This window comes from Anopheles nili, chromosome 2, assembly GCF_943737925.1.
Source record: "Anopheles nili chromosome 2, idAnoNiliSN_F5_01, whole genome shotgun sequence".
Classification (NCBI taxonomy): domain Eukaryota; kingdom Metazoa; phylum Arthropoda; class Insecta; order Diptera; family Culicidae; genus Anopheles; species Anopheles nili.
This window is the reverse complement of record NC_071291.1, coordinates 12,509,753-12,523,138: the sequence shown is the minus strand read 5'-3', so window position 1 is coordinate 12,523,138 and position 13,386 is coordinate 12,509,753. Positions and strand designations below refer to the sequence as shown.

Genomic DNA, 13,386 nt, shown 5'->3' with positions numbered 1-13,386 from the left:
GCAGTACATCGTGTTGGTTCACTGTTTAAAATCATACGGATTCAATACGAAAAATGTTGTAGCTTTTTTGGGTAACAATCTTCCCTACAGGGGAAAATTTGGGGTTAAAAATGATGGCAGCGACGCCAAGTACACTCGAAAAATTCAATTGAACCGGATTGGATTATTAGCCGAACTGCTTGAATATTCGACTCGCTCCACCATTACGTCATTGCGCGAAACAAAAACCAACATTAACCGCTAAACACGTTTCACACTGTACGGGAAAACAAAAATACCTACGCGCCCGTCGCCATTAGCCATCTAACGAAAGCCTCGGCCACGTTTGGGTACGTGCGAAATGACATCAAACGGCGAAGGAAACCAGGAAAAATAGGCGAACTAGAAAACAACACCCAACACTGCAATTTATGAGATGAAAATTACCGCACCATATTCTCTCTTTTTTTTCTCTCCTTTCGGCCACTGTTGCAGTCGGCACATGGTACTATTCGATCGCTTCCGGGTTTGGCGTCGCCAGTGCTTCCCTTTTTGTTTTCGTTCACGGATGAAAAACGAAACATGCATGCTAACGTTTCCCGTGAGCCCGTCCCGTTGGTCCCGATGGGTCAACTTTCCCGGCTCCATCAACCGGGGACACACCGAGATCGACACAAATCTTTCTCTCGATGCACACATGCGAACCTTCAGGCTGGAGGATCTGGCAGGCATGGAACTGTTTCGACCCCGGTGCAAAACGGCGCAAAGGTGCAGGTGCAGGTGCATAACGTATGCACTCTTTCTGTGCATTTCTCGTACGCGGAATTCGATATCATCTCGCTTATGACTACTTAATTGGATCAGACTGGTGGCGGATTTACCTTTTCCGTGGCCTTTCTAAGTATCGATGATGTACAATTGGCACTGTTATCCTGGACGCTGGTAGGAACGTGATGATGATCGATTGCCGGCAGCAATGGGCACTTAACGAGGAGAAAGTTTATGTATTTAATACACGCAAGATAAACATAAAAAAATCCTATCCAGCTTGCAGACATTGCTGAGCAAATATACTTCCTTATTTGAAGAGCAACAATACTTTGATACCACAAAAATGTTGTTTAAAACAAATTAAATTATTAGATGAACATTAAATTCAATTTGCATGCTTGTCTGTCCTGAAGCTAGACTAGCGAGGCTATCAAATCCTTTATGTTACGGATCATTTACCAAGCCTTATGACGTGAATTGAATATTTATATCGAAATTCGAAAATTTGCGTCATTTCTTATCAACGCGCCGACCTTTGCTATTTCCAGTTTAAAGCCTGAAAAAAGGAAACATTTCGATGCCGAACGCAAGCGCAAGCCGTATAGAGTGTTGTCTCAATCCTCATCAACCTGTTTCGATTATGCAACTATAGCGTAAAACACAGCTAGGCTATTTCTTCGTTTTTGTTAACGCAAGAAGAAAAAATATTCGACCTGGTTGGCGGAAGCTATGGTGATTTTGTTAACGGTTTGTTTGACACATCGAATTTATTCTATTGCCATCGTGATCCCAAACCAACATCACTGTACTAAACACCGTCATTAGCTATGGAATCCTTCCACCATCACAGTTTGTGGTACTTCTCCGGTCCTATTCGCGTTCGGTTCGCTCACACCCTTCCGTTTCGCGATCAGGTTATTCCGGTGAGTTTATAGTGGCGCCAGGTTGGTTTCATCCCCCGTCTCTACGCGGCTTGAATGCTACCACCATGATTTGAGTCACAATCGTACACCTCCACTGACTCTAAGCATCGCCACTATCGCAGCCACACAAAGCAACCACGCCATTTGCCTTCCATTACCACCCGTTCGTTGGCGAGTACGAACTGAGGGTGGCAACCAAACAGCTTCCCTGAGTGGAGCCGCATCGACATCATCGTGCCACATACGGTTCCTGGGTGCATTTATAGCACCTACTCTCACCAAGCGTGCTCGAACGGTTTGTGGGCTCGGGTTATTACTTTTACTTTTCTCGCCAGCATTTGAACGCACACGGCAATGGCCGATTCTGGTTGGGATCGCTTTCCGTCCACCTTGGGCACAGTGCATAAGAAGCAGACATGGACCATCAACACGTACGCCACATCACTTCTTCTCTTTTTCCATCTAAAGAGGGATTAAGGTGACTGGATGCTGCATATAGTTCGACTGTGTCAGAAAGGCAGCGGCCTAGTGCACCTCAACAAGGAAATCGGACCCATCTGCTGTTTCATCCCTTGTATTGTAAGATGATGTAACTCCAAGCAACAATATCACTCTATACGTTACTGCCTGTCTGTGTTGAGACATTTCTCTGTTAACTAAATTGAACTATTTCAATTGCATACAAACTAGTACTTAACGTCCAACGCTAATATAAACGTGAGTCGTAAAACTACTAAATAAAAATATATCAAATGGTACAGTAAATTAAAAAACAGAGCATACAGCCAATTAAATGATAAAACGTTCACTGCAGAAATGTTAAATGAATTCAACCGATTACTATGGATTAAATTACAGCTTGCTGTTAACTTCCGCTATGTTCATGATCTCTTACAGTTCTTCCCTTACTACAGACTACGTACTGATTAAGCGACGCTTAAGGTAGAAGTCGTTTGTTTCGTTATGTCACACAACTCGCCCCCGTGCTATTGCTGCTATTCCAGAGTATCGAAAAGCCAGAAGGAAACGTAATTACAATGCTCCAATCGTAGAAAGCAACCTTGACCATACAGTTGCATACAAAGTTTTCCACGATTAGTCGCATACCTTTTTACCGACCGCCGCTAATACTCTCGACATTACGTTTTTGTCCAGCCCAACGTCGAAACAAACAATATACGGCCCACCTCAGGGCGTGAGTCTAAAAAGCACACATTTCAATAGTGAAATGTGTAACTCGGCCTTCCGCGAGGCAAATATCACTCGCCTCCAGCGGACACACACCTAGCCGACTGACTTCTATACATAGCCAAATCTCGAGTGGGACCATTATATGTTCCTCCAGAGCAGGTTGCAGCACAGAAGCGAAATAAAAATGCATTAATCATAAGCCTTCGAGCAAACAACAAATGGCAACTGCTCGCTGCAAACGAGTACGCGCTCGCTCCCACAATATTAATGCGATAGTTTGCATTCCATCGAAAGTTGCTCTGTACTTGCTACCATTGGTTACACTTTCATCATGCAAGCTATAATTTTAGAGAGCGAGTCTTTGTTCTACTCGATACCACCAATTGGCAACTAAAAATAAAGATCGTAATTCTTTCCAGATCGACGTGTTTTGGAAAATTATTTTTTTAGTGTTTGTTTATCTCATTCAAAGGCTGGAAAAGCGTATTTTGGTTATTTCCGTTCCCGTTATGGTATATTTTTTACGAGAAAACATTTGCATAGCGCAAGTGACTGTTTTGTGGTACTTTGTCGAACGTTGAACATCATCAACGGATAACATTGTATAGTTTTTCACGTTTCCACACTATAACACAGAAAGCGCTGAGTAGAAAATGTCAAACAAGGAAAGGTTAGATGCCGTGCGCTTCCGTAATCATCATCGCCACCATCATCGAACGCCATTGTTGCCCGTGGTACAGACCGACAATAAAATCCCATTCTGCTGGGAGGTACAGCCCAGTTCGAGGCGTTAGCATACATTTCGCGTTGACGATGTGCACGCTGGGAGAAGGAAGGAGACGCGATTTAAGGTTACGTACTAATATTCGCGCTAATTTCCGTGACCAAACACGAGAGACCTTGTCGCCGGCGTGTCGGCGTCACTGCGACAGAAACCACCGCGAAAGATTGACATTCAAGGGAGACGCTTTTGTTTCGCTTTTCGGCGAAACGGTGTTACCGAGCGAAGGTGAATGCCTTGCGTGATGGAAAAACCCAGCCCATAACGCAGGACATACAATGAAAATGAGGTTTCAAGGATTTGAACCAATTTTTAGTCCAGCCAAGCAGCGTATCGCAATGATAAGCAACGTTATAGAATAATGTGAATGATTTCATTTGATATTTAAATATCACTGAAAGAGTTTTACGGGCATGACGCAGGCATAGAAATTTGTTTAACTCACTATAGAAGCAATTTTTAACAATAACATTAAAATATAAAACCAACAACCAGTGTAACCTTTGGAAAAATTAAAACGTACGTAAATTTAAACCTAACTTGTGATTATTTTATCGTAACCGCCTAAAAGTATGCAATTCATCGCTGCACGTGTTAATGTGCATTGCACGTACAAATGCAGTCACGAAGTCGGATCTGTGATTTTGCCTCGACCCTGACGCATTATCGTGCATTAAATACAGAAGAAAGACGTGTTTACAATCTGACCACAAGGTGTTATTGTGTTATTAATGTTTGACGTCGTTGCCTATCGCTTTAACTCTGCAGTCATTTGTAGCAAACTCTGGCCCTTTCATGAGCAAAACAAAAGAATGGTGTAGTTTCCAGTGTCTCGGTCCAACATTCGTACCTGTAAATAAGAAAAAGAACAGAAAATGCATTAAAATCTTGCACTTTCGTAACCCCCACATAGAGGCGTTCGTTCGTGCGTATGTTTAGCTTCTTTGCGAGCTCGTAATTGTCTGTATTTAGTCACGTCGACAATATTTCAACTGTGCAATATCTGACAACAGTTCATATTTAATTATTCTTTGTCTCTCTTGCAGGTGATCGATCAACCTGTTCCAACTGGACTAGCGTTAACATCGCGTACCAGTCTCATAGCTACAAATTATCCGCTGCGATCGTATCGGACAAACACCACAACACTGGCGTAAGGCGCTTCTGGGTGCGGTACTTAAGCTATGTTTCGATGCACCGTTCCCTACGGCAAGCAGGAGCAGATCTTCCGACCTCGAATCACGCGATACTGGCGCAAATATCCGAATTCTTGATCAGAGAAACGAACGCAATTCACTTCAATAGAGCTGGTGTTGGAATTTATTAGAATCGTTCATTTAACACTGCTAAAACTATAGTTTATTCGATAAGCGCACCGAGTCAAACGCGACCGAAGAAGCAAAGCAACACAAGTAAATATGGTATTCAATGTACTGATAGCATCGTCTGTGATCAAAACAGCCACCGTCGTTGGCTCTAGTCTCTGGCTCATCCCGTTTTTGCTGGGGGCCATCTCCTACTATCGATACGATCGCGTCGATCCGGAGTCGCGCGTCATCAACCAAGATGCGCTGCTGCCGGAGTATGATTTCGTCGTTGTTGGCGGTGGTTCAGCCGGCGCCGTGGTCGCAAATCGGCTCACCGAAATTCACCGCTGGAAGGTGCTACTGCTCGAGGCTGGACCGGATGAGAACGAAATCTCGGACGTGCCGTCGTTGGCGGCATATCTCCAGCTCAGCAAGCTCGATTGGGCCTACAAAACGGAGCCGACGGGCAAAGCGTGTCTAGGCATGGTGAACAACCGCTGCAACTGGCCACGAGGCAAGGTACTTGGCGGCTCATCGGTGCTCAACTACATGATCTACGTGCGTGGTAACCGAAACGATTTCAACCACTGGGAGTCACTCGGCAATCCTGGCTGGGCTTACGACGATGTGTTGCAGTTTTTCGTCAAATCCGAAGACAACCGAAACCCGTATCTAGCACGCAATCCGTACCATGGACAGGGTGGACTGTTGACGGTTCAGGAGGCTCCGTGGCATACACCGCTTGTGGCTGCGTTTGTCGAGGCGGGTACGGAGATCGGTTACGAAAATCGAGACATTAATGGGGCGCGTCAGACTGGCTTCATGATCGCACAAGGCACAATTCGACGGGGCAGTCGATGTTCTACTGCGAAAGCTTTCCTGCGACCAATCCGACTCCGCAAGAACCTGCACGTCGCGATGAACGCACATGTGACGAAGCTGGTCATCGATCCAGAAACGAAACACGCCGTTGGGGTGGAGTTCTTCCGAAACGGGAAACGTCACTATGTGCGCGCTCGCAAGGAAATCATTATGTCAGCCGGATCGATAAACACGCCACAAATTTTGATGTTATCTGGCATTGGCCCACGCGCTCATCTAGAGGACGTAGGCATTACAACCATCCAGGACCTGCCGGTGGGCGAGAACCTTCAGGATCACGTGGGCATGGGCGGGTTGACGTTTCTAGTGGACAAGCCGGTGGCGATCTTACAGAACCGTCTCGAAGCGGGCTCAGTCACGATGAACTACGTCATCAATGAGCGCGGCCCGATGACCATCCTGGGCGGACTGGAAGGAATCGCTTTCGTCAACACACCGTTCGCTAACGTAACTGACGATTGGCCAGATATTCAGTTTCATATGGCACCGGCTTCCCTCAACTCTGACGGTGGAGCACGCGTCAAGAAGGTGCTCGGTCTTCGGGAGGACCTGTACAAGGAAGTTTTCCACCCAATCGAGGATAAGTACAGCTGGACGATTATGCCGCTCTTACTGCGGCCTCGGTCACGTGGTTGGGTACGCCTGAAGTCGAAGAATCCCTTTCACTATCCGCTCATGAACCCGAACTACTTCGAGGACCCGTTCGATGCAGCCACGCTCGTCGAGGGTGCAAAAATCGCTCTGCGTGTCGGTGACGCTAAGGTGTTCAAACAGTTCGGTAACCGACTGCACCGTAAATCGCTGCCCAACTGCAAACACCACAAGTTCCTCTCGGACGAGTACCTCGACTGTCAGGTGCGGACGATTTCGATGACTATCTATCATCCGGTTGGTACGACCAAGATGGGACCACATTGGGATCCGGGTGCCGTTGTCGACCCGCGATTGCGCGTGTACGGTGTGTCCGGATTGAGGGTGATCGACGCCAGCGTCATGCCCACGATCGTTAGCGGCAACACTAACGCGGCCGTTATCATGATCGGCGAGAAGGGAGCGCACATGATCAAGGAGGACTGGCTAGGGCACGATCGATGAGATTCCTCTGTAACTGCGAACAACTAGCTGGTGTCCTGCCAAAACTCCTGTGCCATTCCACCGACCGGTTCATCTTCCTATCCAGTGCTGCTGTCCCTCCGGAGGATCTCGAAGCATCGAGAAGATCAGCAAAAATCCCACCCCATTAGACGCGCGCAATTCGCGATGTCGCAATAATAGAAATACCTCCTGCGAGTGTGTGTTAACCCGAGCAATGCTTAGTCCGGTAGCTTTAGATAGACAAACGTTATTATGAGTGAGTGTGTTGCGTACAGTTACGCTCTGTTTTCATCATACTTTGTAGTATAGTTAAATAAAGATTATCTTCACTGAGAAGCCGAAACCGACTTATAAACTTTCACAGGCACATCAACACGATTATGCAGTTGCAACATCTTTAATGAAAGACAGGTATGGTAATTCCGTAGGCATTCTCGTGAGTGGGGATAACACGGGATAAAGAACGAGTGTTATTTCAAGGTTAATGAAACCGCAACAGATGCATTCCATGTTTAACTCCACCATCAGAAATTGTTAGCGGTGGTTTTTATCGACAATGCAATCTTAAACAGTCATAGTTTTCTTCATAGTTCAGTTTTCATTTCTTTGAAAATTTTTACCTTATTCAAATTCATCCAAAGATATTTTCATTGGAAACAACTGTAACAAATGGAATCTCAAATTCCAAGCGAATTTTAATTGTAATCTGACTCATACATCATTACTCACATTATGTAACTTCACTGTGTTTTAAACAAGGGATATTACATCAAGTATTTGGCATTTAAATTGAGGCAAGGCATACCTTTATAAAAATGACAGACAAGGTGAGTACGAAAGTGTGCAAAATCATATCCGTAAAAAGAGTAATTAGACCTCTAGGTGAACTACCCAATAATCATGACCGGGGTAGTGTTCTATAATTGGCATTTATTATAATATAGAAAATAAAATACGCCTGCCACATCAATGATTGAACCCACTCTGTGAACCTTTGAAACGGAACGACATTTTTACAGGACCATCATGCCGATCGCCATTACTGCAGCACTTTCTTTAAAAGCGTAAGAGCGTCATCCACGGCATTTCCGGTACCAGTTTCTCCTCATCCTCTTCTACTCAACCTCACTGTTCTGTCAAGACCTTGACAACTCTTTTCTGCCGGGCAGGTCGTGGCTGCTCGCGCTCATCTTGTTGCTCATCTTGTGATACCCTTCAAAGGTGAGCAGCCAACACTGCCAATCTTATCGTTTTCGGTTGTCGTGGGCTTTCTTTTCTTCTGTCAGTTGCTTTGGAGGACGTAACACGATCAGGATATTGCTGTTGCAGTCGATCGCAGGAAGTTCTCCATCTTCTTGTGAGTTTAATTTCTTCACTCCTCAAGGATACATTTCCCCAACGGTTGTAGATCCTACAGCAGGAGTCACCCATGGTCGTGGGGTCGTGGTAATTATACAACATTGACCTGCCCACATGCTCGCTTGATCCGGGCAATCCTCCCGTCTGTGACCTTTGACGAACCTGACCTTCCGCCCAGATTTGTCCTACTGCCGGCTGATTGGCGGCGGGAAAAAAAAGTCAATTTAGCGCTCGTATTTTAATGGCCATTGCGTGCGGTCCAGGAAGAAGCCATCCGGAGCCATCGGTGCTTGGTACAGTCATTAATACACGTACTTCAACTTATGCAGCAGTATGATAAATGCAGCAAGTCATAGTCCTGCGCACTAATCGACAACTCCTTCGCCTCGTCCCTGCTCTCGACTGGACCTGCTCGCATTAAATGAAGATACTTACACACATGTTGACCTATCGCGAACGATTTGCAGTTGTGGCAGAGATGAAATCAGTTTCCACCTAACCAAAGTCAGATCAACTTCTGAAGAACACAAGAATGTCACTTATTTCCGTATTCCAATCGTTTCGTGACGGTACGCAACGCATTGGCTTGCGTTCCAATAAAATACTTCTTTTGTGATATTCGTACCAGTTCATTTCCGCAAAAGATGCAATTTTAATAACAACGGTCTAAATGGAAATTTTACGACACTGCCTCATTGCTTCGTTGCGGCGCGGTTTGTTCTTTGTTGCAGAGCCCAACACAACGTCAAGCCATAGGTTTCATGTAGCTAAATCATATATTTTACAGCGCAGATGCAAAATGCATTTTACATAAATAAGTTTATAGCAAGCATAAAGAACAATGATTTCAATTTGTTTATGTATTCTGCAGCGGATAAATCACTTTTGTCAACAGAATGCATGAGTAATGCTTATTTTGTAGCGATAAAACCGAACAAAATGTGCTACGGACTACGTTTACTTAGAAACGTTCCATTCAAATATTTTCCTAAATTTCTCAATTACAATTTCTACAAGCATTAACCGTTACATTTCCATGATGAACTTTTCCAAATTATCAACGAGAAACAATCAAATCACCGGGTATAACTGTGGGCGCCACACATTAATTCGGTCATCCGGTTTCAATGTCAAGTAGCGGTAATTGTCTCATTATCGCACAGCGCGCAACCTTCCGAATTAAGCATCAATCGCGATGGCATTGACGACAGTAGAATTGATTTCAGTAAAAGTGCAAACATTATTTCGAGACGACCCCACTTGCTTTGGTGTGATGCACTGACAGCCCTACATTGTCTTAATCACGTGGTAAATAGTTAATTTAAAACAATTAAACCGCCGGTACCACAACGAGGAAGGTAACGAGGACCAACGATAGTGCGCACGCAGATCGATCATGCAGCAGTCGGAAGGTCTTCACCCGTTCACTTCCACTCAAGGTGCGACTGGCAGGTCCGGCTTTTCCAAATGAAAAACGTGGACGGATATACGATTTCAATGGCGTGTGAGGGACGGAACAAAAAAAAATCGTCACAGCCGCGCAGCTTTACGAGAGGTTCATTTTAAATTCGCTCAAAAACCGTTTGCGTCATCCATGGCTGAAACCAGCTGAGGAGAGTTCGCTGAGTACTTCGTGGAGCAGATGTGCGCCCTACCTTCCACGTCCCATGCCCTTTACTGACCGAAGATAAAATTTCAGAACCAGTTCCAGAACAGAGCGCGCGCCCATTTGAGCGGCCCTAAAACACATTCACCTTCCCAGCCGAAGCAGATACATGAGGATGTTCATTTGCATAATCGATACCACCAACACGTGGTTCCTAAAAACCACATTACAACATTTCTCCTAGCCCTGCTCTGTAACCCGATTTATGGATCCTCCGAATGTGACGAGAGCGCTCGGATTTTAGCAGGACGCACAGCATACACAGTTTGAAACATTTGCTTCCACTCTAGGCATTGATCACAAGCCGGCATCGAGACCCTCAACGGTCTGAAATATACTAAATTGAAAATCCCAACGAAATTTAGCGATCACCTAAGCCACACATACACCCAAGAATCGAGCACCCTATCGTTATCTCCTATCTTCGTTCTCATGCCGGACTTTTCGAACGATCTAAACGTACGTGTTCGGGGGGTTCTGGGAGCTATCCTCAAATGGCTATGAGATATCTGGACTATCACACAATTTCGTCGATCAGCGAACTTTAGTGAGAAACCAGAACGTGACTAGTCCGGACGTGTGCGATCTTTGCGACCACGCGGAGTGATATTCTAATTAGTATTGCTTAGACCAACCTCGCGAAGGCTCCTCCGGGTAGGCCAATTTGATTAATAACCAACCGAAACATCATAAGATCTGCAAGAAACACCTTCAAAATGGTGCACGAACGAATACAGATGTGGTGCGTGATACTACTGGTGACGTTGGGACGGGACAAACCGGTGATGGCACAGGCTCCCGGTTTACAGGCACTTGATCGCTTCACGCGTGATGGTGACGAACGCTTGACTTATGAAAGGCCAGACGAAAGGGCGCCTCTGTCAGAGTACGATTTTGTGATCGTTGGTGCCGGTTCGGCAGGTTGTGCTCTAGCGGCTCGACTCAGTGAGATAGCGAAGTGGTCCATACTGCTGATTGAGGCTGGTCCTAGGGAAAACCTCCTGATGGACATCCCGATGTTTGCGCACTATCTCCAGACTTACAGCACCGTCAATTGGGACTATCGCACGAAGCCGAGTGACCAGTATTGCTTGGCATTCAAGAACAACCAGTGTCGGTTCCCTCGGGGCAAAGTGATGGGTGGTTCGAGTGTGCTCAATTACATGATCTACACGCGTGGCAATCGTCGGGACTTTGACGCTTGGGCTGCCAACGGAAACCCTGGATGGTCGTATGAGGAAGTACTTCCATACTTTAAGAAACTCGAAAGGAGCGTCGTACCTGACGCGCATCCAGAATACGCCGGTCGAAGCGGACCAGTAACGATCTCGTACCCTAACTATCGGACAAGTGTGGCGCGTGCTTTTGTGCAGGCTAGCATCGAAACGGGGCTACCATACGTTGACTATAACGGTCCAAGCCAGATCGGAACTTCCTTTATTCAGAGCACCACCAAAGACGGCCGACGAGTGAGCACCAACAGCGCTTACTTGTACCCAATCCGAAACAGGACCAATCTGCACATCATCCGCAATGCGCACGTTACCAAAATTCTGCTTCATCGTGCGACCAAACGAGCCACGGGTGTCCTTTTTTATGCGCACCGTAGGTTTTACAAAGTACGAGCACGTCGCGAAGTTATCATCTCAGCCGGTACGATTGGATCGCCACATCTTCTGATGCTTTCGGGTATCGGACCAGCGAAACACCTGCGCTCGAAAGGAATACAACCCATCGTCAATCTCGCGGTTGGTTACAACCTACAGGATCATGCAGCCGCCGGAGCTCTAACCTTTCTGATCAATCGCACAATTACGCTCAGCTCACGGCGTATCTTTACGCTGGAAAACTTTATGGAGTATGAACGTAACAACCGTGGCATGATGGCTTCAATTGGAGCATGTGAGGCGTTAGCGTTTCACGACTCCACTGATACAAATGCCACGCGAAACCTGGACAGCTGGCCCGATTTTGAGCTACTTCTGATTGGTGGAACGCTAGCAGCCGATCGTATCTATGAGGCGAACTTTAACTACAAAGCTGACACCTTTAATAGACTCTTCGCTGACATCGAACGACGAGATCTGCAGGGTTACACCGTGTTCCCGATGGTGTTGCGACCACGCAGTAAAGGTCGCATACGTCTAGCTAACACCGATCCGTTCCAGCATCCGATCATCGAACCGAACTACTTCGCCGACCCTTATGATCTGGAGATCTCGGTGCGTGCCATCCGAAAAGCGATCGATCTCACGCGTACAAATGCTCTCAAAAGCTACGGTGCCAGGCTGCTAGGAGTTCCTATGCCTGGTTGCGAGCGTTTCCGGTTCGATTCTGATGACTATTGGAAGTGTTTTACACGGCACGCGACCTACACCATCTATCATCATGTCGGCACGTGCAAAATGGGTCCTGCCAGTGATCGAATGGCCGTAGTAGACGCTCGATTGCGAGTACACGGCATCAAGGGTTTGCGCGTTATCGACGCCAGCATAATGCCGAATGTTCCGGCGGGCCATACCAACGGACCAACGATCATGATCGCGGAAAAAGGAGCTGATATAATCAAAGAAGATTGGGGCATACGAAGATTTGAAGGATAAAGAGATCGAGCACTTAATTTGTCCCAAAGATTAATCCTTATGCAATGGGTGGGAACAAAGCGAAAAACTCATACCACTATATCAACTGTGTAATTCAAAACAATTAGATAGATCTATTTGCATGAAAAGGATAATAATAAATAAATAAATGTAGAGCATAATACAACGTGCTTATGTTTATAACACGTACTAACATCACAAGAAAAAACACCTTATACATAATAATTCATTCGAATATAATTATAAAAATGGTAAATTCCTTTGTAGGTTTATAAAACAGATATTTTTCAGATCAGATATTAAGATATTTTTCAATCCGCTTTTCTGTTGTTTTTGGAACAATCATAGTTCCAAAGTCCACCGAAATGTTATGACGTTGAGATTAAGAATTTCACAACAATTGAAACAACATACGTTAGAGTGTTAATACAACATGGAGTAGAACTTTCTTTGCAACGAAATGATTCTGACAGCGTTTGTGGAGAAACCATTTACTCCATTTCTGACCGTTCCCATAACAACGCCATCAACATCTGGTCAGCTCTCAACAGGATAGGCTTAAGTGGGGCAGCAGAACGTGTCACCCTACCGAGAAGTTTGGTCACATTGTTCTTTTTTTTTCTGCACTCGACTCACTCTTCATCACTTTAGAATCGTTAAAAGAACCTGACGCACATAAAACGGTAAGCGAAACGCAAAAAAAAAACAACCAAGACATTACTTACGAACGAGGACAAACTAGTCGCAGATGCAGAAGTCGAAAAAAAAAAACGTCAACACCGAACGCACGTCTTCACCGTGCCACCAGCAATACCGGAAAGAAAAGAAA

The 13,386-nt window shown here is 45.6% G+C and overlaps 2 protein-coding genes across 2 annotated transcripts in view; one reads left to right on the top strand and one right to left on the bottom strand.

Annotated features, from left to right (window-relative positions):
- LOC128721762 (flotillin-2) overlaps window positions 1-13,386 on the bottom strand; it is a 129,429-nt gene that overhangs the window by 91,671 nt on the left and 24,372 nt on the right. The window lies entirely within an intron of this gene.
- Window positions 5,064-6,929, top strand: LOC128721757 (glucose dehydrogenase [FAD, quinone]). The gene has a single exon (XM_053815543.1). The coding sequence runs from the start codon at window positions 5,064-5,066 to the stop codon at window positions 6,927-6,929; it is 1,866 nt and encodes a 621-aa protein (XP_053671518.1).

What these genes read in the sequence shown, in the direction of transcription:
- LOC128721757 (XM_053815543.1), top strand. Translation starts at nt 5,064, where the DNA reads ATGGTATTCAATGTACTGATAGCATCGTCTGTGATCAAAACAGCCACC.